At 33.6% G+C, this 26,130-nt stretch overlaps 1 protein-coding gene across 5 annotated transcripts in view; it reads left to right on the plus strand.

Moving 5' to 3' along the window:
• SUCO (SUN domain containing ossification factor) overlaps positions 1-26,130 on the plus strand; it is a 90,720-nt gene that overhangs the window by 13,970 nt on the left and 50,620 nt on the right. For 3 of the 5 annotated variants that reach the window (XM_048225173.2, XM_026509347.4, XM_026509348.4), the window contains exons 2-9: positions 13,533-13,641; positions 15,668-15,778; positions 17,927-18,081; positions 19,687-19,824; positions 20,050-20,200; positions 23,956-24,079; positions 24,836-24,972; positions 26,015-26,082. In XM_048225173.2, coding sequence (XP_048081130.1) covers positions 13,533-13,641; positions 15,668-15,778; positions 17,927-18,081; positions 19,687-19,824; positions 20,050-20,200; positions 23,956-24,079; positions 24,836-24,972; positions 26,015-26,082 — 993 coding nt within the window. The remainder of the gene's footprint in view (positions 1-13,532; positions 13,642-15,667; positions 15,779-17,926; positions 18,082-19,686; positions 19,825-20,049; positions 20,201-23,955; positions 24,080-24,835; positions 24,973-26,014; positions 26,083-26,130) is intronic. The other 2 variants (XM_026509346.4, XM_048225175.2) reach the window with 1 other exon arrangement.

The following is a 26,130-nucleotide window of genomic DNA, read 5'->3' on the forward strand; positions in this document are numbered from 1 at the left end:
TAGATTAAGACTTTCATCTAAAAGTCTGAATAAAAAAATAAAAACATAACTTTTTTTCCCCCAAGACATCAAGTGCTTAGGATTGCATTGCTCATACTCGATGCAGAGTTCTGCATAGGTCCCTTTTTTCACTCTATTTTACATGATTACTCTTTTCTGTCTTCAGTTTCACTCCTCTTTTCCCCATTTTATTTTATTTTTATTTTAATTTTTATTTTTTTAAAGATTTTATTTATTTATTTATTTGACAGAGAGGGACAGCCAGCGAGAGAGGGAACACAAGCAGAGGGAGTGGCAGAGAAAGAAGCCTGATGTGGGGCTCGATCCCAGAACGCTGGGATCACGCCCTGAGCCGTAGGCAGACGCTTAACGACTGCGCCACCCAGGCGCCCCTCTTTTCCCTATTTTAGGCAGTTACCCCAGAGTATATTTGAGCCTTTCCAGTCAGCCTTCATGTATTTATTTGATGTGTTTTCTTCCCAAATAGTCTTGTTTTGCTTATATGTTATAAAATTTTACATAAATTATATAATGCTATTAATCTCATTCTTTCTGCTTCTTTTCATTTAACACTTTTACTTTTAATTGCTTTAGTTATTAGAGTCATCATTAAAGTGCATTTTAAGTAGTTAATGATGTGGCGGATGCCCCCGTTTAGCCTCATAGTTTCATTTATTCATTGAGCACTTTGTGTGTGGCTGCTTCTAAAGAGAGACTGTATGTTAATAAATGCATGTGAGTGTATTCTGTTCCATTTGCTTGTGCTTTGCTATCCCAGTACTGTAGTCTAATTAGAATGATTTTGTAATAAATTTAATTATCTGGCAATGTGCACCACTTGCCTTTACTTTTTTTGTTAATTTAGTTATTCTTGGTCCACTTTTTTTCTGTATCATATTTAGAATAATAGGATCCTTCAGGTATTTTGATAACAATTATATTTGAGTGATGAATTGCTATCTTTACATTGCCGTCACCAGCAATCCATCTGTGAACATACTGGCTTTTTGTGTATTTATTTCTTTGCTGTATGATCATTACCAGAGTTAAAATTTTTTATCTATAAATATTTGTGTATTATTTTTCTTAGGTTAATTTCTAAATTGTTTTATAATTTTTGTTATTGTTAATAGCTTATTTTCTTTTTGGTTATTGCTGGGAGGAAAATATAAACTTTACTGTTTCTTAAATTTTTAAGTTGAGATAATTTACATACAGTGAAATGCACATATATTAGCTCTATATGTCATTGGATCAGTTTTGACAAATATATATATTTGTGTAACCTGCCCCCACATCAAGATATAGAACATTTGTATCACCCCAGAATGTTCCTCTTGTCCTTTTCTAGTGAATCCCCTGAAGCAACCTGTGATTTGATTTCTATCACCGTGCATTAGTTTTGCTAATTCTGGACTTCATCTAAATGGAGTTATACAGTATGTTCTTGTGTCTGGCTTCTTTTACTCAGCATAATGTTCCCAAGATTTATCCATGTTCTTTCATTAGTCAGTAATTAATTTATTTTTATTGGAAGTAGTACATTCTATGAATATACTATAGTTTCTTTATTCTGTTGCTGTTGGACATCTGGGCTGCTTCCAGTTTTTGGCTATTAGAAATAAAAGGTACTGGGGCCATTTTCATACAAGCCTTTTTGTGGACATAGTTTTCATTTCTCTTGAGAAGTACCTAAAAGTGGAATTGCAAGTGCTGAAACAGATGGGTATCGTATGCTTCTGGATATAATACCCTGAGAAAGATACAACATGACTTATTGAAGGATTCCAGGCAGGAATACATAACCTGGATCTGGTCATGAAGAAACATCAGACAAACCTCAGATTAGGACCATATTATTTAAAAATAAAAGGACTGTGTTCTTCAAAAATATCAGTGCCACATAAGGTAAAGGCCAAAAACTATTCCAGGTTAAAGGAGGTTGAAGACACATGATAAATGCAGGACATGATTTTAGACTCAATTCTGTACTTGGGAGTAGTGGAGGGGGAATGCTGTAAGGATATTATTGGGTTGATTGACAAAACTGCAATATGGATGATAGGTTAAAAAAGTATGTCAGTGTAACTGAAGTTGAGAACTGCACTGTGGTTATGTAGGAGAATATCCTTACTCTGTGGAAATACATACTAACATAGAGATAAATTATATGGAGAGGGAGAAAGAAAGTATGAGAAGGAAGATGTCAGAGTATGCTATGAGCAAATGACAAGTCATGGAAAAAATGAGGCAAAATGTTACCAATAGGTTGATATGGTTTGTGTATGTTCTTTGTACTATGCTGGCAATTCTTCTGAAACTTTGAAATTCCCAAATAAAAAGTGAAAAAAGAAAAAAAAAAAAAACAACCTGGTTTGGGCTTTCCCCTTCTCTATGTGAGGTATTGATTAATCCACTCAAATTTCTTTAATTTTCATTAGTTTTATACTTTGTTCCAATTTTGCTATTTTTCTAGAGAAATCCGTTTCTTCTGACTTTTCAAATATATTGGTATTTGTATAGTTTGTAATAATTTATAATTTTAAAAATCTGTTTTATCTGTGGTTATTTCATGTTTTTGTACCATATTTTGTTAATTCACATCACCAACTCTTTTTTTTTTTTTTAAGATTTTATTTATTTATTTGACAGAGATAGAGACAGCCAGCGAGAGAGGGAACACAAGCAGGGGGAGTGGGAGAGGAAGAAGCAGGCTCATAGCGGAGGAGCCTGATGTGGGGCTCAATCCCAGAACGCTGGGATCACGCCCTGAGCTGAAGGCAGACGCTTAACCGCTGTGTGCCACCCAGGCGCCCCCATCACCAACTCTTCTTGATCGGTTTTGGCAGAGGTTTATCTTTTTAACATTTTCCTCAAAGAATCAAGTTTTGGTTTTCTGAATCTTTGCCTTTCTTGTTCTTTATTTCAGTGCTTTCTGTCCTTACAGCCTTCCTTTTTTTTTTTTTTTATTCACACGGTTATCTCTTTGAGTTGAAATATTAGCTCTTTTTTTTCCCCGAGTTTGTCTTCCAGTGTGTTTAGAAGCATAGTTTTCCCGCTGTTGTCTTATCTGCATCCCTCCCATTTTGACCAGTAGTCCTTCACTATAATATTTTATAATGTTCCTTATTGTTTCCTCTTTAACGGAAGGATTTTTCTGCTGCATAATTGTTGCTTCTAGACTTAGAATGTTGTTGGCTTTTTGTTACTTCAAATATTGTTGCAAAATGGTTGGATAGTATAGTTTATTAGATCTTCAGTCTTTGGAATTTGAGTCTTCTGAAGTTTTAGTATATGTCAGTATTTGGGAAATACTCCAGGTGTGCTTGAAAAGCATGTTTAATTTTATTTGTTATAAAGTTCTATATATTTGATCAAGCTTGTTTCTTATATATAATATAAATCTTATGTTTCCTTAGTTTTTGTCTATTATTTTGTAAGAGATAATTTAAAATAGGCTACCAGGGTGCCTGGGTGGCTCAGTCAGTCTGACTCTTGATTTCTGCTCAGGTCATGAACTCAGCGATTGAGACTGAGCCCTGTGTCAGGCTCCATGTTGGACGTGGAGTCTGCTTAAGATTCTCCCTCTCCCTCTGCCCCATGCCCCTCCCACCACGCTCTTAAAAAAAAAAAAAAAGGCTACCATAATTTTTGATTATTCTGTTTTCACTTGTAGCTTTGGTTGTTTTATATATTTTGAAGAGATATTTTGGGGTGCATATATATTTATAATCTTTTTACTAAGATAAATAATAAATCTCTTAGTGACACGTTTACCAATTTAATTAAGTTTTGTCTACTTAATTAAAATTGCTACTTATTTTTTCATGTTTTCTTAATGTATCTTTACTCAAATTTTTAATGAATTGAGAATTATGCCTAACATTTCCTAACAAGCCTCTGTATCTAACATAGTATCTTTTAAGTATTGGTAGTCTTAAGTGCTTATTTAGTTTCTTCAGTATAACTCAGAGGGGAACAACATTAACTACCATTTGAAAGTTTGACAGACTCCAGTTTAGTTTTGCCCTCTCCCTGCAATTATTAGGCTTGGCTCATTTGCATATTAGCATATTCTTTATTGCACATTAATACGTCTTGGAATTTATTATTGCATTATTTTGTTAAATTTCTTTGATAAGATTATAAAAAGTAATTGTTTAAAGTAGCTAGGTCAGTATTTCTGAGCTGGCAGTTGTGAAACACTCTCATTCTAAGCCATTGGTATTAAAAAATGGTGTTTCCTCAATCACTTCTACATTAAAGAATACTTTCTGTCTTAATGAAATCTTTTTTTGTCACTTCAGGGCTTAATTCAGTTGCTATATTCTCTAGAAAAAATTTCCTGAGTCTTCTCCTGTTGCCTTCAGTAAGAGCTAATTGATACACCTTTTACTTAACATTTAATCTTAATCACTATTTTTTGAAATATATAGTTGTAACATACCCTTTAAAACAGCGCAGTGCCTAGCAGTATTAGACTGCTACTAGGTTCCCACTGCCAGAAAAACTTCAGTCACTATACATTCCAGTTGAAAACCTTCCTTCAAGAAAAAACTATGTAATGTCATCTGGATGCAAACATTCATTCCTTCCACATTGTAGTACTTTTTTTTTAGATTTAGTAACCATTAAGACATATCTAAAAGAGCTTTTGTGGAAATTATAGGCAAATAACAAATATTTGTCATTAAAATAGATGAATATGTATTTAGTCTATTAATACATAGTAAGACTATTTTTTTGGAGAGTGAACAAAAAAAGATAAACATTAATATAAATATGAAATTAAAATGGAGTGCTCAACAATTGCTATTCTTTCTATTGCTTGTAAGTTCCATATAGTTTATAATTTATCCATATGCTTTTTGTCCATTTCAAAGAATTTTATTCTGGCAACTGTACCCAGGCAGGTATTATAATAATATATGTAGAAAGTAAATACAGGGGCGCCTGGGTGGCGCAGTCGTTAGGCGTCTGCCTTCGGCTCAGGGCGTGATCCCGGCGTTATGGGATCGAGCCCCACATCAGGCTCCTCCGCTATGAGCCTGCTTCTTCCTCTCCCACTCCCCCTGCTTGTGTTCCCTCTCTCGCTGGCTGTCTCTCTCTGTCAAATAAATAAAATCTTAAAAAAAAAAAAAAGAAAGTAAATACAACATTGAATTATTATTTTCTTTCTATTGTAAAAATGGACAGAATTCCAAAACTTTTTCTTATGGGAATTTAAAGATATGTCAGAAAGTATAGAAGGAAGAGTGTAATAGGCATGCACCTGTTGCCTAGCTTCCATCATGATTAGCCTTTTGTTAATCTTATTTCTTTCTGCTGCACTTCTTAACACAGCTTTATCAGGGGCATAATTGGCATACAAAAAACTACATAAATTGTACAATTTAATACGTCTTGGCATATGTATACATCCATGAAACTATCACAAGAATTAGTGAACATTATCCCCTTTACCCTCAGGAATTTCTCATGCCCTTTCATAATCCCTTCCTCCTGGCTTCCTCCTCTAGGCAATCACTGATTTGCATTCTGTAGCTGTAGTTTAGTTTGCATTTTTTGTGTTATGTAAACAGAATCATACACTGTATACTATTTTTTTTTTTGGCCTGGCTTCTTTCACAGAAGAATTATTTTAAGGGTGTTTTGTGTTTCAAGTTCATTCCTTTTTATTGCTGAATAGTATTACATTGCATGTATGTAGTACAGATTATTTATTCATGTACCCATTCACGGGCATTTGAGAGGTTTTTCCAGTTTTTGACTATTACGAATAGAGCTGCTGTGACCTTTTGTGTTTTCCTTTCTCTTGAGTGAATACTTAAGGGTAGAATGGCTGGATCATATGTAAGTGTATGTTTCACTTTTATTTTTATTTTTTTATTTTTTTTTTTATTTTTTTTAAGATTTTATTTATTTATTTGACAGAGATAGAGACAGCCAGCGAGAGAGGGAACACAAGCAGGGGGAGTGGGAGAGGAAGAAGCAGGCTCATAGTGGAAGAGCCTGATGTGGGGCTCGATCCCAGATCGCCGGGATCACGCCCTGAGCCGAAGGCAGACCCTCAACCGCTGTGCCACCCAGGCGCCCCTGTTTCACTTTTAAAGCAATGCCAAATTGTTATCCAAAGTGATTCTACCATTTTATATTCCCATGAGCAGTATATGCAAGTTTCAGTCCTTCCATATTCTTTGCAACACTTAGGCCAGTCTTTTGAATTTTACCCATTTTAATAGGTATGTAGTGGTCTCTCATTATGGTTTTGATTTGCATTTCTCTATGACAAAGGATGTTGAGCATCTTTCACTTTTTTTTGCCATCCATATGTTTTCTTTGGTGATATGATGGTGAAAATCTTTTGCCTGTTTTTTAAAAATTGGGTTGTTCCTTTCTTTTTTTTTAAAGATTTTATTTATTTGCCAGAGAGAAAGAGTGAGCACTGCATGCATGCACACAAGCAGGAGAGCTGCAGGCAGAGGGAGAAGCAGGCTCCCTGCTGAGCAAAGAGCCTGATGCGGGACTCTATCCCAGGACCCCTGGATCATGACCTGAGCCGAAGGCAGATGCTTAACTGACTGAGCCACCCAGGCGACCCCAAAATTGGGTTGTTTCTTAATTGAGTTTTGAGAGTTCTTTACACTGGATACAAATCCTTTATCAAATACATGCTTTGCAAATTTCCTCCCAGTCTGAAACTTGCCGCCTTGTTTTAATAAGTATATTTTGTGGAACAAAAGTTTCTAATTTTGAAGTTCAGTTTCTCAGTTTTTTCTTTCATGGCTTGTGCTTATTTTTAAAAGAAACTTGTATTTTGGTTTGATTTTAGATTTATAGACAGTATGCAAAGGTGTAGTGCAAAAAGTTAACCATATTCCCTTCACCCAGCCTTCCTGAATGTTAACATCTCCCATAACCATAGTACATTTGTCAAAACTAAGAAGTTAACATTGATAACAGAACACGGGCCATGCTTTTTATGTCATATATAAAAACTCCGCCTAGCAATTTTTGTTGGGGGAAGGATCAGGTGGTGGTATAATATTAAACTAATATGTCCTATAATTGCACTTATAAATGCTTCAATAAAAGTTAAGAGTGAACACATTTTTTTAAGGCAGTTTTGTGGAGTTATTTCCACGTGCAGGATGCCAACCTAACTACCCACTGATTTAAATTCCGCGGTGTAATTCTGTTCATGTCAAGGTCAGAACCCAACATTTAACAACATAATCAAGTAAACTGACATAGAAATCATGTGCAAATAGAAGGAAATCTCCAAAATGTGTGTGTGTGTGTGTTTTTATGTAACTATTCAAGGTTTTAAAAGTTATAGGATAGGATAAAATTTTAAGTGTCAAAGACAGTTTATAATACTTTTGTATCTGATCAGCTGTGGGCAAGAGGATGAAAGAAGTATTTGGGATAGTTCAGAAGTAAAAATTAACATTATGTATCAGTTTGTTATTCTCACCGAATCATGTTCTTAGGCAAAAATACCTATTTTTATTCCTTTTCCTAGAATCTAAAATATTTTTTGTTTTAGTAAGCATAATGCATAATATTGTGTTTACCCTGTGCTGTCCCAATTACAAGTGCTTTAAGCTATCTCATCAAATCCTCACAACAGTCCCAGGAAATAGATACTACTATTTTGAGAAAATAGGCACAGAGAAATAAATGTTTGTTCAATGAACTTGCCCAAGATCCTACAGGCTGTGTGATTATAGTCCGCATTCTTTTAACCATCATGCTAGGCCCGCTAGCAAATTGTCACAGTTGAATTATCTTGTAATATTATGCACTTCTGCAAATCCTTGCCAGATACCTCTATTATTGTGACCTCCTGAAAGAATGGAAAGATTTCCACTACTACATCCCTTCTATGAAGTTTTATCTTTTTTCCTCCATTAATAGTTATACTGAGTACCAAACTCAACAGCAGTGATCATGACTTGAAACCTCTTGCCTGTAAATTATAGTAGTAATTGTAATTTTGCACCATTACATAGCTGGTGTAGTGGAGATCGATTGATCTATCTACCTATAAAGGGTATAACTTTTTAAAACACTTTATCAGGAAATAATAAAAAAGATCCATGAAAGATAGCCATGCACACACTAGGCATATTCTTGGGATGTTATCTCAACTTAAGTTTTATTTTTATTACTTTTTGCCTCTCATCAGACCCTAATAATTATTTGCTAAAGGCCAGAGCTTTTGAATTCTTTGATATTTAAAGGTCTTGAGGAAGTTATGTGGCAATTTCAGCTCTTAGATAAATTTTTAAAAATTAGATCATTGTTACTATATATCAGCTGAAATTTGATTTCATTTTTGTTTTATTTTTTCATGAAATTTGCTGATTGATTTAATGTTGTGAGTTTTTCTTACTGTTTAAAATTTTGGAGAACAGTGCTAATATTTTATAACAGGGTCCTCTGTTTGCAAGACTTTTTTTTTAAATGTACAGTTACTTGTATAAATAAAACTGACTTGTCCTATTTTTTAGACAGTCACTGAGAAGCTGTTTGGGTGGTTTTTGTGTGTGTGTTGGGGGGGGGTCTTGTTAAGGAAAACCTAAAGCTAGAGAACACAAAGCTAGATTGATGGTATTTTTACCCTTCCCACTCTTACCCTCAAAATTCCTACCCAGAAAATCATTTTGTTTTCCATAAGAATATTCTACATATGCAGTATATATATGAACATATTCATAGACGTATTTTTAGTTGAAAATGGTTTTTAGGGGCGCCTGGGTGGCTCAGTCGTTAAGTGTCTGCCTTCTGCTCAGGGCGTGATCCCAGAGTTCTGGGATGGAGCCCCACATCAGGCTCCTCCAATGGGAGCCTGCTTCTTCCTCTCCCACTCCCCCTGCTTGTGTTCCCTCTCTCGTTGGCTGTCTCTCTCTCTCTGTTAAATAAATAAAATCTTAAAAAAAAAAAAAAAAAAGAAAAAAAGAAAATGGTTTTTAATAAGTTTGGAGGAAGAAATCACTTGATTATTTGTTGGTTATTTGCCATGTACCTCTGCTAGGTTTTCTAAATATGTTGATTGGTTGTATCATTTAGATTAAAACATTAGCTACATGTAAAAGGAAATCACAATTTGGCAGAACATTTGCAGCACTACTGCCTTGATAAGATAATAAGTAGGTAAAGTTACAAAAAAAATTCCTTTTCCAAATTTAGGTAAAGAAAAATGTAAAATTAAGATCTGCTTAACATAGGTTTTCTTTTAAAGATGATTTTTCAGCATGTAGACTCTACTTTGGTTCATTTTATTATAGATTTACTGTTTTTAACCCTTTAGACGTTTTTCTTGCTCCAGGTGTCAGGCGGTCATTTTTGTTGAAAAGCATGCACACACACAGACATACACCACACACACACTTTATAACTACTGCTACTTGTGACTGCTAAGGCTTTTAGACTGGATGTTAGTGAATACTTTCAGTAAGCACAATACTGTCATGTATGAGACTCTTGTTTCACTAAAGTATGTAAAGCTCAGTATCCTAAATGGCACTCAGATATGCTTTTTTAAAGACCTTTAATTACATCTACTCTGAAAGTTGATACCTTTCTTTATGAATGATGAATCCGTGCCACCTTGGTAGGGAGGAGCTGACAAAAAGGGATAAATATCCTCTTGGTTTCCAGATTCTCTTTTTTTGAGTTTATGTGTGTGACCAGGTGTTGTGTGGGTGAGTTGAGGGAGTGGTAGTGGTGAGATGACGGTGGTGATGGGAGGGGAGTAAAAAAAAAAATGATTGAATTTCCTTCTGGTATATGCTAGAAAACAGTTCTCCACCTTATACTTTGCTAGTTTTGGCTTTGTGGGGTGGGGTTAAAGTGGTTAGGAATTGGTTCTCAAAGAATTTATGTTTTAAATGTAAGTGAGGATATACACAGAATCAACGAATAGAAAGTAACAGAATTATCACTCATTTTGAACTGTGGGAGAATGTGAAGATCGCTATTGATCTTGATGTGATTTCTGGTGCTGAGCTTCTTAAGTCTAGAAACTCATTTCTTCAGGCTTGGCACTTTCATAGTGCAATTTTAGGAAGTTGCTTTAATAGCATGGAATTAGACCTATTTAATGATGCAGCAAAGTGCCTTCACCCAATATGATCTGATCTACTTGTTCTTAAAGTGGGGGTTCCATATCTGCTTCACCTGGGGAATGTGTTGAAAGTAAGGACTCCCATTGTAGAGATCCCTTCTTGTTCAGCAGACTTGGAGTGCTTTTAAGGTGTTTTATACTTTGGTAGCTTAAAATTTCTTGAAAGTTATTAATTGGTGATAATTTTTATCTATTTTAGACTTATAAAAAGAAGGTTATGGTTACCTCTTATAGTTGTACTAGCATCTGTTATTAAGTAGAGACTGATAATGTTAGAGGTATTTAAATACCATTGATAAAGCTATAATTAAGAGGTGGAATAGGGAAGATAGGTCAAGAATGTATTGTATACTAATGGGGGCGCCTGGGTGGCAGAGTCGTTAAGTGTCTGCCTTCGGCTCAGGGCGTGATCCTGGCGTTCTCGAATCGAGCCCCACATCAGGCTCCTCCGCTGTGAGTCTGCTTCTTCCTCTCCCACTCCCTGTGTTTGGGTTCCCTCTCTTGCTGGATGTCTCTGTCTCTGTCAAATAAATAAATAAAATCTTTAAAAAAAAAAAAAGAATGTATTGTATACTAATGGCAGGTGTATTAGGTTCTCCAGAGAAACAGAACTTCTTTGTATGTGTTTGCGTGTGGGGGGTTAATGAGGCATTGGGTCACACAATTATGGAAGCAGAGAGGCCCATGATCTGAAGTCTGAAAGCTGGAGACCAAGGAAAGCCAGTGATACAATTCAGATTGAGTCTGAAGTCCTGATACACAGTGGTGCTGGAGATATCCCAGTTCAAGGGTCAGAGAAGAGATGTCCTAGCAATGAGGCAGTAAAACAAACAAACATAAAGGGCAAATTCTTCCTCGTTTTGCCCTTTGTTCTATTTAGGCCCTCAAAGGATTGGATGGTGCCTACCCACATTGGGGAAGGCAGTCTACTGAGTCTACTGATGCTCATTCCAAAAAACTCAGAACTAAGAGTAAAAGGATTTGAGTATATGATATTAAAAACAAGGATTATGAAATTTAATATCTGTTGGCCTTCACGCTAACTGTGAACATGATGACTTACACACACACACACACACACACGCACGCAAAGATGAGAAACAACGTAAAAGTCTGCAATAAAGAAAAACGTAATGTTTCCATATGAGGTTTTGAAAAGTAATATATTATTGTGGTTCAAAATTCAAAAGACACAGAGTATTATTTAGTAAAAAATGCTCTTGTATTTTTCTTGTGACTCTGCCACTCAGTTTTCCTCCTTGCAACCAAGGTAGTGCTTTTTAAAAAAAAATGCTTCAAAGAAATTTATGTACACACAAATACCTTTGGTACACGTGTACACACATGGTAGCCTACTAAGTATGTATATGTACCTTGCTCATCTCCCCCTTTATTTTTTTTAGTTTTAATTTTATCAAAGTAGTATATCCATATGAAAGTCAGATAGCTCTAAGATTTATTTATTTATTTTGGTTTGAAAGAAACCACTTTCATCTCTTAGCTGATTAATTTTATATTCTTTGTCTCTAAAATAATTGCTTTAATGTCAGTTTTACGTATTCTAGTGCAGATGATCAGATTCTCTTTACTACATGCTGGTAATATAATTCTGTCATAATTTGGATTAGATTAGTATTCATTATTTATATAATTATTGACTTATATAAATGCTATTTGTAGCTGAGCCATGTGGTTAAACATGATTACTTTTCCTTTTCTGTACTACTTTTCTTTTTTCCTGGAATTAATATTTGACTTATTAAGTTTGCTTGGTTTTTTTACTTAATTACAAACTGTCTGCCAGTTACATAAATTTGTGCTTAAGATTTTCAGAGACCTATCAGACGTGCTGTCAATTTCATCCTCCGAAAGAAGGTTCTTCTAGAGTTTCTGATAACCTCCAATTTAGACTGGTTGCTCCCTGTTCTCTCTGTATAGCTGTTACCCTAGGATTTCTATTTCCAGTCACCCTGGGGATTCCCTCTCCCTCTCTCATCTCAATACCATATTGTTGTAATTACTGTGGTTTCATAGACATCTAGTTCCCTCACATCAAAATCTTCTTGATTATTCTTACTGTTTATATAAATTTTAGAGTCAGCCTACCTACTTAAAAATTTCCTTTATGTCTTCAATATATGGTTTTCAAATCTTCTGTATATATTAGCTTAACTTGTATAATTTGACTTTTTCAATGTTAAAGAATTGTCAAATATTGGTGACTTCAAACAGGTCTGTCTAATAGAACATTTCTTGCTAAGTTTATATTTTAATATTTTATTGTTTCATTTGCAAATGGGGACTTTTCTTCTGTTTCATCTTGTAACTGGTGGTGGTGGTTTGAGTAGATTTGATTTGAATCTTAATTTTATACCTAGGAAGTTGGTTCTTTTTAATTTTCCACCTATATGAAGTTATTATCTGCAATTAATGATTATTTTCTGTCTCCTTTTCCATTTTTATACCTTTTATCCTGTTATGTAATACTAACAATAATGGACATTTTTCTCTTGTTTCAGATCTAAATAGGGTATTTTTAGGTTACTTCACTAAGTTCGGTACTGACTTTTAGGCTTGTGTATTATGCATATATGTTTCCATGGTAAACATCTGCTTATTCCTATTTTAAGAAAATCTTGATGGATGTGTAAGCTTATCAGATGTCTTTCAGTGACTGTGGAATAATCATAAGATATTTTTCCTGGATATTTTTGCATGGTAGACTAAATATATAGATTTTATTATATTGAACCACTTTTGAATATCAGAACTAAACTCTACTTGATCATAACAGTGGTATATTATTTTTTTGGTGTGTTCCTAGAGACTTTCTTTTTTATTGTTTTATTTAGAATTTTTGTGTCTGATTTCATAATTTGTATTAACCTGTAGTATTCATTTGTGTGTGCTATTTCTCTTAATTTTGGATATCACTACTTTGTTCCCTATATCAAGATTATTTGGAAGCTTAGCTTCTATGCTTTGAAATAGTTTAGGCAGCTTTAGAGTTCTCTGTTCTTAAATATTTAGTAAAATTTAGATTATTATTGACATCTGGTACTTTCTAAGGACGTTAACTCCTTGAAAACTTTTTCTTTTCCTTCTGTGATAATTATCAGATACTCCTTTTGTGAAATCTTTATTGTTTTATACCTTCATGAAATTCATAATGCCTTACTTGGAATGCTGATAACACAGTTTATGGTTTTTTTTTTAGGGCATTAAATAAAAATACTTGTCTTACATACATTTGTCTTCATTAAATTGTTAAGTTCTTGAGGGCATTAGGGTAGGAGCCCTCTATTTATTTATTGCCTCAAATTCTAGCCCATAGTAGGGATTATGTTGTCTTAACAAGTTTTCCTTCTTTCTTTCTTTTGGTGATGGTGATGTTTTACAGGCTTCCCAGTTGGCGTGTATGTTGTAAAGAGAGTTCTTCAGCTTCATCATATTACTCTCAAGATGACAATTGTGCACTAGAAAATGAAGATGTACAATTCCAGAAAAAGGTACCTTAAATAAAGTTGACAATGTAATTTGTGTGTCAGCTTTTTAAGACTTCCTCAGAACATTTGGAATAAAAGTAATTTCAAAAATACTTTGGCATAGTTTTTGGTGATTTATAATTCTCCTTGCTGTAATATGAAGAATTACTCAGGTAATTCTGAAAGTAAGCTATCCCTGAGATATTTATATGTTTATTCTTGGAATGTCATAATATCATTAGTCTTAGAGTAGGGAGAAAAAGTAGCTATTCGGAGAACTGAAAACCAGTGGTTCACTTTTTAATAGTCTAAATAGTTAAAAGGTTTAAAAAGAAACCCCAGTCTTACAAGTAAAAACTTAGAACTGAGGCTTATAGGGAGACTGTGCAATCAGTGGCTATGTAGTTTTTTTTTTTTTAAGTATAATTGGGTGGAGTGAATGGAGTCCAAAAAACCAGCCAAACGGTCTTTAAATCATTTATTATTTTATCATTTTTAAAAGGTGGGGTGCCTGGCTGACTCAATCAGTAGAACATGCGACTCTTGATCTCAGAATCGTTGAGTTCAAGCCCCACATTGGGCATGGGGCCTACTTAAAATAAATAAATAAATAAAAATAAATAAATGTATTGACTAGATTTGGCTCCCCCCATCAATATATATATTTTAAAATACAATTGAACCTTGAATGACATGGGTTTGTGAACTGTGCGGGTACAATAATATGCAGATTTTTTATGGTACAATACTGTAAATGTATTTTCTCTTATGATTTTCTTAACACTCTCTTTTCTCTAGCTTACTTTAATGTCAGAATACAGTGTATAATACATATAACATACAAAATATGTGTTAATTGACTACTTATTATTGGTATAGCTTCCAGTCAACAATAGGCTATTAGTTTTGGGGGACTCAAAAGTTATATGGAGATTTTTGACTGTGGTAGGTCTTGGTACCCCTAACCCCTGGATAAACTGTTCAGGGATCACTGTATAGAAGTAATTTATACTGACTATAAAATATTCATATTTATATCCTGTTCCCCTCCCCAAAGGAACCACAATTTATTGTTTCTTGTGAAAACATTGAGACTGCTTTTTGGGGGTATCTATATATGACACACAAATTAGTATTTTATTTTCCATCAAATGTCATATTATAAATATTCTACAATGACTTCCCCCTCTGCCCCAGTAATATCTCATAGACATCTTTTCATGTTGCTGTACTGCGATGGCTACATTTTTATTGTCTTGTTTAAATTATGATATATTTCTTTATTGGCAGACTTTTGCGTTGTTTCTCAGCTGTGTGTGCACGTGGGCTTGTGTGTGTGCATGTGTGTGAACATAAGCTTATAATTGTATACTTGGAGGGGTTGGCATGATATTCAAATTTTGGAGTTATGTTGGATTTATTTCTGGGATGGAGTATTTAAAATTTTGAAGACTGTTGATGAATATCTCTTTAAAAAGAATACAGTTTTATACTTTTACCCATGGTCTGTAAAACTTCAATCCAATCTCTGATGAAAAATTGGAAGACTAAATGTGAGAATGAATATAAGCAAAGCATTCGGGGGGAAAATATATTCTTTCACCAAATATTTAGGTATCTGGTATATGTTATAAAGTCTTAGATAACCAAAGAATATGAAATTTGCTTTTATGAAACTTATATGCTGGAAGATACTTTTAAACGTGAAGGTATCTGAAATCTTAACTTGAAAGTCAGTGTCAAAAGAGAGATGATACAAAGAGCTATATGTACATTCATTTATTAGATATTTCCTGAAGTCTTACTGTGTGCCTAACACATCGTGCTGTGTGGTAGGACCAAAGTGCTTATTAAGAAATCAAATAGAGGGTCTTGAACTCATTTAGTGTGTATTTTAAGTGTGGTAGCAAGGAAGGGAATGCAGGATGATGGACAATAAGCATGTAAACAAAAAAAGTAGAGTCAGATGTGTTATAAAATATATAATATTGCTTAAGACTATTTTGTGAAACAGTTTTATTGGTTTCCCTTTTTCTTTGTTACAATATAGGATGAAAGAGAGGGACCTATCAATGCCGAATTATCGGAAAAAGTGGGTTCAAACTTACCTATTCCTCCAGAAGAACGTAAATTAAAAGATGACTACATTGTGGATGTACAAGTAAGCTGTGTTGCTTTGGTTTTTAATGATACGTCTTTTAAAACTACTTCACAAAATAGAAAACTTCTGTGTGGTCACCATATTGTGTATTGTTACTTTTTCTTTTTGAACTGTTGTGCAATTGGCCTTAATACTGTTCACCTGCTAAGGATACTGCTTTTGAGAAAATGTAAAATTATCAATAATAAATGTGACCATTTTCTTTGTAGTAAAAGTTTGGGTGTAAGTTCTCATTTCTTAGAGTCCATTTTGGCTCACTATAATGGATCTTTGTCTCCAGATTTTTAGATGTTGGCAATTTTTTTCTAACTTACAACAAAAGAAAGTATTCATATGTAAAACAAAGTATTTTGATACCAAACTTATGTCACTCAGTGTGGAATATGAATTAATAGGTTAAAATATGTTTTATATATTTCTTATGTTACATTCTCAATATTATTTTCCATTTTGTACATCAGATTTTATGAAAGATGTTAAAAACTAGACCAGAGTATAAGCTGACCAGAGTGCTGTACCATCTGGAACCCATTTAATATCAGGAATAGCTGAAGGAACTAGGGATATTTGATCTGGAGGAAGAAGAACTAAGGAAAAACTAAGTATCTCAAATATTAACAAAAACAAACTTCAGCTCAAAATGAGGGAGAATTCTTTTTTTTTTTTTTTTAAATAAAATTAGAGCTATTTTATGACTTAATTGGGCTAAGTACAAATAGTGAGTTTCATTTTATTGGATCCTGGAAGATGTTTGTCACATGTTTGTACGTAAGAGTAAGAAAGTGTTCTCTGTAGCCCTTCTAGTTATATGACAATCCCAAACACTCCTGCCATTGTTCAGTCTCTAGAATTTTTATCATGGTGTACTCTTGCTCAAATACTTCGAAGTGCTCATTGTGTCTTATAGACCTGTGCTGTTCAGTATAGTAGCCACTAGCTACATTTGGCTATTGAGCACTGGAAATGCAGTTAGTCCAAATTGAGACTTGCTGTAAGTATTAAATACATATTGGATTTTGGAGACTTAGTAAAATAATAAAAAAAAAAAAAGTAAAATATCTCATTGATTTTTTTTTAAATATTGAATACGTGTTAAAGTGATAATATAATATTCAATAATAATGTAATACTTCTTTTCTCAAGGCCTCTACCATAAAATGCAAACTATTTGTATTCCTTTGTGAATTTTTCATTTCAGTATAAATAATTCCCTAAATGATCATATTTTATATTCCTCTGACTCTATACCGTATGTTTTCTTTCTGCTCCCATACTGGGTCCTTTTTTTCTTCAAAGTCCTAGTTCTTCTAGTCCATAATAGTCTATAGATTCTCTTTTCCTTGACCTGAGCATGAGTACCTCTCACTTGATACTCACTTAATAAGCATTCGGTGTCTACTATGTGCCAGGGAACATGAAAATCAAGAGAACATAATTCTTACTCAAGACATTTATAGTATACTTGAAAAGTATACTATACTTTTCAGAGAGAAGGAGACCTAAATAAGGCAATTGAAGTGTTACAGATGCTGTCTTAAGTCTATACAGAGAATAGTAGAGGCATATAGAGGAAGAGGAATGGCTAATTCTATTTAGGGTTGGTTGTGGGGGAGAATGTGCTGATAGAGGTTTCAAATACGAACGGTGTTAGGTAGATTTCAGATTGTGTTTTGGAGGAGTGAATGGCCCAGAGCATCCAAGGACTGAAGTATTAGTGAGAATCATTTATTGCATTGTAATGTTACTCGTACATGCCCTGTGTTGTTGTTTATTGGTGCGCATTATCTTCTAAACTGCTCTGGGGCAAGGAGTGTGTGTTGTACTGTTTTATATATTTAAATATGATTTCTGTGTTGCTACTAGCATTAATTAAAGTAAGAGAGAAATATATGTAGGTCCTGATAGAAAATAGGAAAGAAGAAAGGCAAGCTCCTTTGTCCTAGTTTGTGAAATGCCATGAAAAATGTCTAGAGCTTGTACTTTAATATGACATGTATTCTTTGGGGGTTAATGTTGGAAGATAGGATTTTATAGAAGTACATTGTTGATACTGTCACTTTTGAAACATACTTTTATAAAATCCTGTATAGCTAAAGAGATAATTTATTAATCTCAACATTTAATAGAACTGACTTTTTTTTTAAACAGAATATGGAGTCAAAAAAGTTAAGTCCATCTGTGATTGAGACACTCCCTACAATTGATCTACATGAAGATTCTTCCAGTGTAGTTGTGGGCAGTGAAAACATTGAAAATATTTCCAGCTCATCTACCTCAGAGATCACTCCAATCTCAAAGCTTGAGTAAGTCATTTCAAAAAAAAAAAAAAAGAATCTCATTAGGTAATGATAGAAAAATGTCTTTATAAGATAAGGCAGTTTGAAACTCAGATTTGAAGTTTAGGCTATATAGCAGACCTAAGTTATGATGGCTGTGTTTTGCATTTTTATTTTATTTTAATGTAATGATCTTTTGATATGAGTATTCTCCCGAACTCAGTGAAGTTGATTAGACCTCAACCGTGAAATCTCTACATCACATAAAATGAGGTTCTACTTGTTTAAGAAACTACTTCTTTGAGTTATCTTCCCTGTAATTATCAAAGATTCAAATGTCAGATAATTCATTTCCATCAAGTATTACTGCAGCATTCCATTCATAGTTGTGTTTTTTTGCAAATAGCTACCTTTTTCAAACTTGATAATAAATGCTCAGAATACATAGCTGTAAGATTTCCTTAATTTAGAAAATCTATTATGGACTTTCCTAGTCCTTACAGCAACACTGCGAAGAACAAAATTCCCTTCTGTCATATTACATTAAGCATTTCCTTTATCAATGAATTAGTATATATATATATATATATATATATATATATATATATATATATATATATAAAGTGGATAGGACAATATCTAGCACATAGTAATAATATATGTGTCAGTTAATATTATCATCGCTACTTTTTTTTTTTTTTTTTTTTTAACCACAAGCACTTTTTAAACACTTATTCTTCTCAAGAACGGAAGGGACTGGGGTAGAGGATGTTAGAGTTGCCATTTAGGTGTTTATCCTAGGTAAGGAAATAGAAGACATTCTTAGAGGTAATGATAGTATTTAAAAATTTAAAAATACTTATTCCAGAAATAATTTAAGGCTAGGTATTACATATCTGAACAGTACATCTTATTTTTCCATTATACTGAACATGACTGCTTAGTGAATTGGAAGTGAATAGGGGAGGGTGTGTATTTTTAAAATGAAATTCTAAAAGTGCCTTAACATAGTGAAATGTTTTGAGATAATAGATTATTTTTTGATACTATAGGCATCAACTCTAATACTGGTAGAATATACCAACAGACAGAGAGGAAACATTAGAGAAGATGCAATTAAAATAAATTTTAAGGGCACCTGGGTGGCTCGGCTCAGTGGTTAAGCATCCAACTCTTGATGTCAGCTCAGGTCATACTCTCAAGGTCATGAGATTGAGCCCCAAGTTGGGCTCTATGCTCAGCGTGGAGCCTGCCTTAAATTCTCTCTCCCTCTCCCCCTCCTGTCTCCACTTGGGTGTGCTAGTGCGCTCCCCTTCTCTTTCTCTATTAAATAAATACATACATACATAAATATAAAATCTTATTTTTTATGAGACCAAATACTAGACTATGATATTTTGTTTTGAAATTTGGTAATTATGTATTTAACAGCCAAAGCCATTAACAGATCAAGAGTCAGCAGCTGACTTTACATGATTTAAAATAAATAAATTCTTGAAAACAGCCTGTAGAACTGTAAAGCATTCTTCTCTGGTTTAGGTTATGTTTTGAAAATCACTAATACAGTTTTTAACTTAGGCCACATTATGTTCATTGAATTGCCAGATTGTCTTTTTTTGTTTCTATTTTTAGTGAAATAGAAAAATCTGGTACTATTCCTGTAGCCAAACCAAGTGAAACTGAGCAATCTGAAACTGATTGTGATGTTGGTGAGGCCCTCGAAGCCAATGCTCCCGTTGACCAGCCTTCCTTTGTCAGTCCACCTGAAAGGTGGGTGTGAGCTGTTGTTTGCCCTTTGTATAATTCTGTGTAATAGCAGTATCATGTTTGAATGGACTTTGGTGTGTGCTTAATTCCACTTTATGATCGAGAGAAAGCAAATCCCTTTCTGCGAGTGTCTTGCTCTATTTTGTACTTGATAATTTTAACAGTTTAGATTACATAAACTTGTTATTCAGCTAATTTTTTTTAATATGTCTTTTTGGTTTCAAATAGCCTTGTTGGCCAGCATATAGAAAATGTGTCATCTTCACATGGCAAAGGAAAAATAACAAAATCAGAGTTTGAATCAAAAGTTTCAGCAAGTGATCAGGCTAGTGGTGATCCAAAATCTTCATTGAATACTTCAGATAATTTAAAAAATGAGGTAGGTATATAACCTGCACTATTTCCTACTTTATTATATGCATTTTTAGTATCAGCTGATCTTGCAATTTGCTAACATGTTTGCTGTAAAATCAGGGATTAAGTAGTTAATGAGGACTATGGAACTGAGGTGTGTGAGCTGTGCTCCCTGACAGCAACTGGTTACTTCCTGGGTACTGTTTCCAGTATATTATTTATACATACAGTTGTTCCAAGTATGAACTGTCTTTATATAATTAAGTGGTTTTCTGTTACTGTCAACTGTTTGGTAGCAGATACATAAAGTCCTTATTTAAGCAGCTTCTTGGAGAGCTATATAGAAGAAGCTCTGATTATTAAATTCAGAATATCAGTTTAACTCCATATACATTATTAAATTTAGACTCTTCAACCAGAATTATTTTAGAGACATTTTTACCTTTTGTTATTTGTGTGCAGAATACACCTAGATCAGCTTATATTGAAGAGTATGATTTTTACAGTTACACTATCCCCAGGTAGCAGTTTTACTTTCTTTTCTCCTTTTGAGTTCTGCTTTGACTTCATATAGAGGCCAATGCAGAATTTCCTGAAGACGTGTTGACAGAGAAGTCTAGTCTTCCTTCAGGTAAGAAATAACTGAATAACAGAGATGAAGTCCACCCATGAACTGAACAAAAGTAAACCATGCAGAATCAAAGAGTAGTTCAAAGTACTGAGTACCACGTCCACATTTGTTCCTTTTTAATTTGAATCTTCTGTTTTCTACCTTCTCTTTCATATATGTTCAGTGAATCTCTACTCACAACTAACTAAACTTCCTTCTGGAGATTTTACTATCACTGTACCAGCTGTTTTTATGATGCTTCTTACAATTATAGGAGCTCAGCATTTCATAGTCCACCGTCTTGAAGGAACTAATTTTCCCAATGAAACCAAATCAAGCATATGTTATAGTTCAGTTGTCCACAGCCATAAATAAAATTAGACAAACATTACAAAAATGTCTCCTTTGGAGGTATTTAAGTATCAGATGTAAAGTTCAAGCACGGCAGCCAGTTTTGTTGCTGTTTTGCTTGTCTTCCTTAACCATTAGCAGGCCGAGACTGCTCTTCATTACCTAGGATATAAAAATGGTTTGTGAGTTTGTGCTAACAGGCAAAACGGTGTGATTTTTAACTGTATTAATATCCTGGAAAAATTATCATATAATGAGCACATTAAGAAATATCCAGTAATTTTGTGTGTTGCCCAGTTCAGGATAATATTTCCCAGTTAAGTTTGCGTGACCAGAGAGTTTTTTTTTTTTCTGATGCAAGATCTTTGTGTTATCCCTGTTATCTCAGGAATCTGAAAGACAGTGTTTGTCATACTGAGACAGCGTTTTACCAAGAGTTTTTATTGTATTGTTTAGTTCTCTGATTTGTTGCTAAGAGGTGATAGTGATTGCTTTGCCTGAGCCTCAATGAATGTATGTATGTATGTTCCTCTACTTTTGTTGTTCTGTTAGTATTTGGGTTTTATTCTTAAGTACTCAGGTAGGTTAATTTTTATAAATACATGTTTTTTTGCTTATTTTCTCATTGTGTTCAAACTAGGTTTTTATTTAATTTTTCAATTAATGGTAATACTAGCTCTTTAATCTTTCTGCTATTTTTTTTTTTAATAGCCACATACTTTATTTAGTCAGTTAGCTTGTCCTGCAAAACCCTCCAAGGTGGAGGTTGTATGGAGCCAATCTGCTGTCTTCCTAGAGGGAGATTATGGGTATTTGTATTCGTGTAATTCTAATAAACTAGTGTATTTCTGATTCTAAACTAGTGTAATTCTAATATGCTAGTATCAGTCCTTAGAAGTATGCTTTAAGATAGTATTAGTATTTGTTCTCAAAAATGTGCCCTACTATATACAGCACATATACACTGTATGAGACTTGGGCTGTTTATCAGAGTAAGCTATCTAAATAGATGTTGTGCACTTCTCAGGGAACTATTAATAAGTATGTTATGCATTGTTTTAGGAGTACAGAAATAAATAATTGAATGAGCATCTTTATATACAGTATTCAGCTTATGGAAAAAATTACAAATTAAATTGTGTGCCTATCCCCAGTTATATGTCTTCTCTCCTCTTCAGATAGAACATCTATGTCAAATTCAGCATATGTGTGTGTGTTTAAGAATGTGTTTTTAAACTTTTTCCAAAACTGCATTATTATAAACAGCATGTACATACTATTATTTGGCATATTTTGAAGTAATATAAAATGGTATCATTCTTGCCTTAAATATCATTTTCACCATTGTTTTTGAGATTTGTCTATTCATGTTTACAGTGTTGTATTTCACTACCACAATTTATCTGGTCTTCAATTAGTGGATATTTAGGTTGTTTCTAATTTTTTGATATTGCAAACAGTGCTGCAGTAAGCATTCTCATGCGTGTATTTTCTTAGGCACATGTGCATGTTTTCACTCATATTTATACATAGGAGTGGAATTATTGGGTCATAAGGTATGCACATCTTTACTTAATATTGCTAAATTTTTTTAAGTTTATTTATTTAAGTAATCTCTGCGCCCAGCGTGGAGCCTAAACTCAGGACCCCGACCCCAAGTTTGAGAGTTGCATGCTCTTCTGACCGAACCAGCCAGGCACCCTTAATATTACTAAATTTTGAATCCCCTTCAAAAGTCTAATAGATGTCCCATGGTTCAACAGACATGCCACACTTAAAACTCCATCAGATTGGTATTAATTTATTCAGTGTCTCTGGTTTTCATTTGCATTCCCCTGATAATTACTGAGATTGAGCATTTTATATTTTCTTTGCTGACTTTATTGTTCATCTCCTCCATTATTGATTTGTAGGTAGTCTGTAGTTGGTAGTAATCCTTTATTGGTTGCATATATTGCAACTACTTTCAGCTTGTGGTTTATTATACCATGTAGTTTATGGTCTTTTGGTACATTTAATTTTAAAATTTTAATCCAGCCAAATGTATTAGCCTTTTTTTTCAATGATTTATTCTTTCTTCACCTTGTTAAATCCTTTTATATATGAAGATTTTTCTGTACTTTCTTTAAAAAGCTTTGTTTTTCTTTAGACTCCTTGTGTTTCTTTACGTTTTTAAATCCACCTTAAATTTTTATGTGAATGGTAATTCGTGTTAAGGATCTTTTAGAAACGATATGCTACATATAAAATTAGTTAGCTTTCTTTAATGCCTGTATTATTTTAACTTAAAATTTTTTTTTTTTTAAAGATTTTATTTATTTATTCGACAGAGATAGAGACAGCCAGCGAGAGAGGGAACACAAGCAGGGGGAGTGGGAGAGGAAGAAGCAGGCTCATAGCAGAGGAGCCTGATGTGGGGCTTGATCCCAGAACGCTGGGATCACGCCCTGAGCTGAAGGCAGACGCTTAACCGCTGTGCCACCCAGGCGCCCCATTAACTTAAATTTTAAGATGGATGCATTACAACTATAGTATTTATTAATTTGTACAATTTTATGTGTAAGTAATTGTTTGCTTAGGATATAATATAGATTGTTTTTACAACCTATGCTTATATTGCTACTGTGAAGGAATACACCTTGTACTTAGGTAGATTTCAATTTTTTGCAAGAGAAACTCAACTTTTAAAACTTTTTACATTTCATTTTTTTGGAAATACTGTCTATCAACTATAAAATTGGACTTTAATTTCACAGAAACATTTGTACTTTTATAATTTATTAATCTGTTTTCTCTGTATTCTTTCACATTTCTTTCAGAGTTCTGATTATACAAAACCAGGGGAAATTGACCATACATCTGTAACAAGTCCCAAAGACCCAGAAGATATACCAACATTTGATGAATGGAAGAAGAAAGTTATGGAAGTAGAAAAAGAAAAAAGTATGGAAGCTCTGTGATTCCTTTTTTAAAATTAATTGGTTAATTATTTTTTTAGGACCTGGTTTAAATATGCATTTCTCTCCATAGTTGGTAAAATAAAATGAAACTTTTGAAAACTTTTTAAAGGCAAAAGTTACTAAGATGTATAATTATCAACATATGTAATTTACCTGTGTATAATTATATAGTTTTAGTCTTAAAATCCATTCTTGTAAATTATTAAATGAGGAAAAAGTAAGATAAAGTAGGCAGAGCAGTAGTTTTCATTTCAGGTTATAAGAGGAACATTGCACAGAAACTGTTATTTTTTTGTTTGCTTTTTGGGGTCTTGTCTGGAATATGAATGAAAGTTTTGAGTGATAAAGGTTTAAACTGTAAATAGAGTTGGACCGAGGTATTACAGTTTCTTTTCGTAAAGAAAGTCTGAGTTAAGAATTCTTAATGTTAGAAGGACAGCATTCATCCTTAATAAAATATGTATACACAATATTTTGATTCTCATGGATAAGCTTCATTTTGAGAATTATATTACTTAGACATAAATCAACTAATGTGAATTTTTGTAGTTAATTTGGTTTGGGGGTGTATTTTAAAGCCAATGAGGTAAAGTATTTTGAATTTCTTAATGGGTTTTAAAAACTATTCTCTTAAGCATTAAAACCTGTTCTTCAGTATACATCAGCTATTGCTTTTGAGATCATTGTTTGTTGGGAGTATTTTTAATCATAATCATCATATGTATGTGTTTATAATAAGGTTTGTCTGCAGGTCAGTCAATGCATCCATCTTCTAATGGAGGTCTACATGCAACAAAAAAAGTGCAGAAAAATCGAAATAATTATGCCTCAGTAGAATGTGGTGCCAAAATTTTGGCAGCTAATCCAGAAGCCAAGGTACTTAACTGTAAAATTCTTCTATACTGCAGGACACTAGTACTTTATTAAAGGCAGCAGTTTGCTGAGAACTATATTTTAACATGAGCTATTTTTCTGATTCACTGATAAATGTAGGATTATGCTTTTAAAGACATTTTCTTGGATGAATTCTTAGTTATATTGGTTGATACATTGCACCTTTTTTATTTCTTTCAAAGACTGTTTTTTTAGATCAGTTAAGGTTCACAGCAAAATTGAGAGACGGGTAGAGAGATTTCTTATGTATCCCTTACCCCCACACATGTTTAGCCTCCTCCATTATCAACATACTTCCCACCAGAGTGATACATTTGCTGCAGTTGATTAACTTACACTGACACATTATTATCACCTGAAGTCCGTAGTTTGCCTTAGGGTTCACTCTTAATCATACAGTCTATGGGTTTAAACAAATGTATAATGACATGTATCGATCATAATAGTATCAGACAGAGTATTTTTACTGCCCTAAAAATCCTCCGTGCTCCACCTATTCATCCCTCCCTCCCCTCAACCCCTGATCTGTTTACTATCTTCATAGATTTGTCTTCTCCAGAATGTCATGTAGTTGGACTCATACTGTATGTAGCCTTTTCAGGTTGGCTTCTTTCATGTAGTAATATGCATTTAAGTTTTGTCCATGGCTTTATAGCTCATTTCTTTTTAGTGCTGAATAATGTTCTGTTGTCTGGATGTGCCACAGTTTATCTCTTCATCCACTGAAGGGCATTGATCCTGTCTTTTAACTTTTAAAACCTATTTAAAATTTTAAAAAGAAAATAGCTATTAGAACATCATTTTTCCTTTATAGTAACAGACATTTAATTTAAAATGTTTTTATAAGGCTAACTTAACACTATAGACATAACCAGTAAATTTTAGCCATTTTTATGCCTTCTTCTTAAATCACTGTTTCAGAATCTTAGTATTTTAAGATCTAAAAATATAGAAATCCTAGATATCTTTAGAGCTGAAATATTTTTCCTTAAGTAATTTATTCCCTTCCCCCTTTTTAAAATAGAGCACATCTGCTATTCTTATAGAAAATATGGATCTTTATATGTTGAATCCTTGCAGCACTAAAATTTGGTAAGTAATATAAAATTTAATAAAGTGCATTCTATGTGTGTACGTATT

The sequence above is a fragment of the Ursus arctos genome, unplaced genomic scaffold (genome assembly GCF_023065955.2).
Source record: "Ursus arctos isolate Adak ecotype North America unplaced genomic scaffold, UrsArc2.0 scaffold_2, whole genome shotgun sequence".
Classification (NCBI taxonomy): domain Eukaryota; kingdom Metazoa; phylum Chordata; class Mammalia; order Carnivora; family Ursidae; genus Ursus; species Ursus arctos.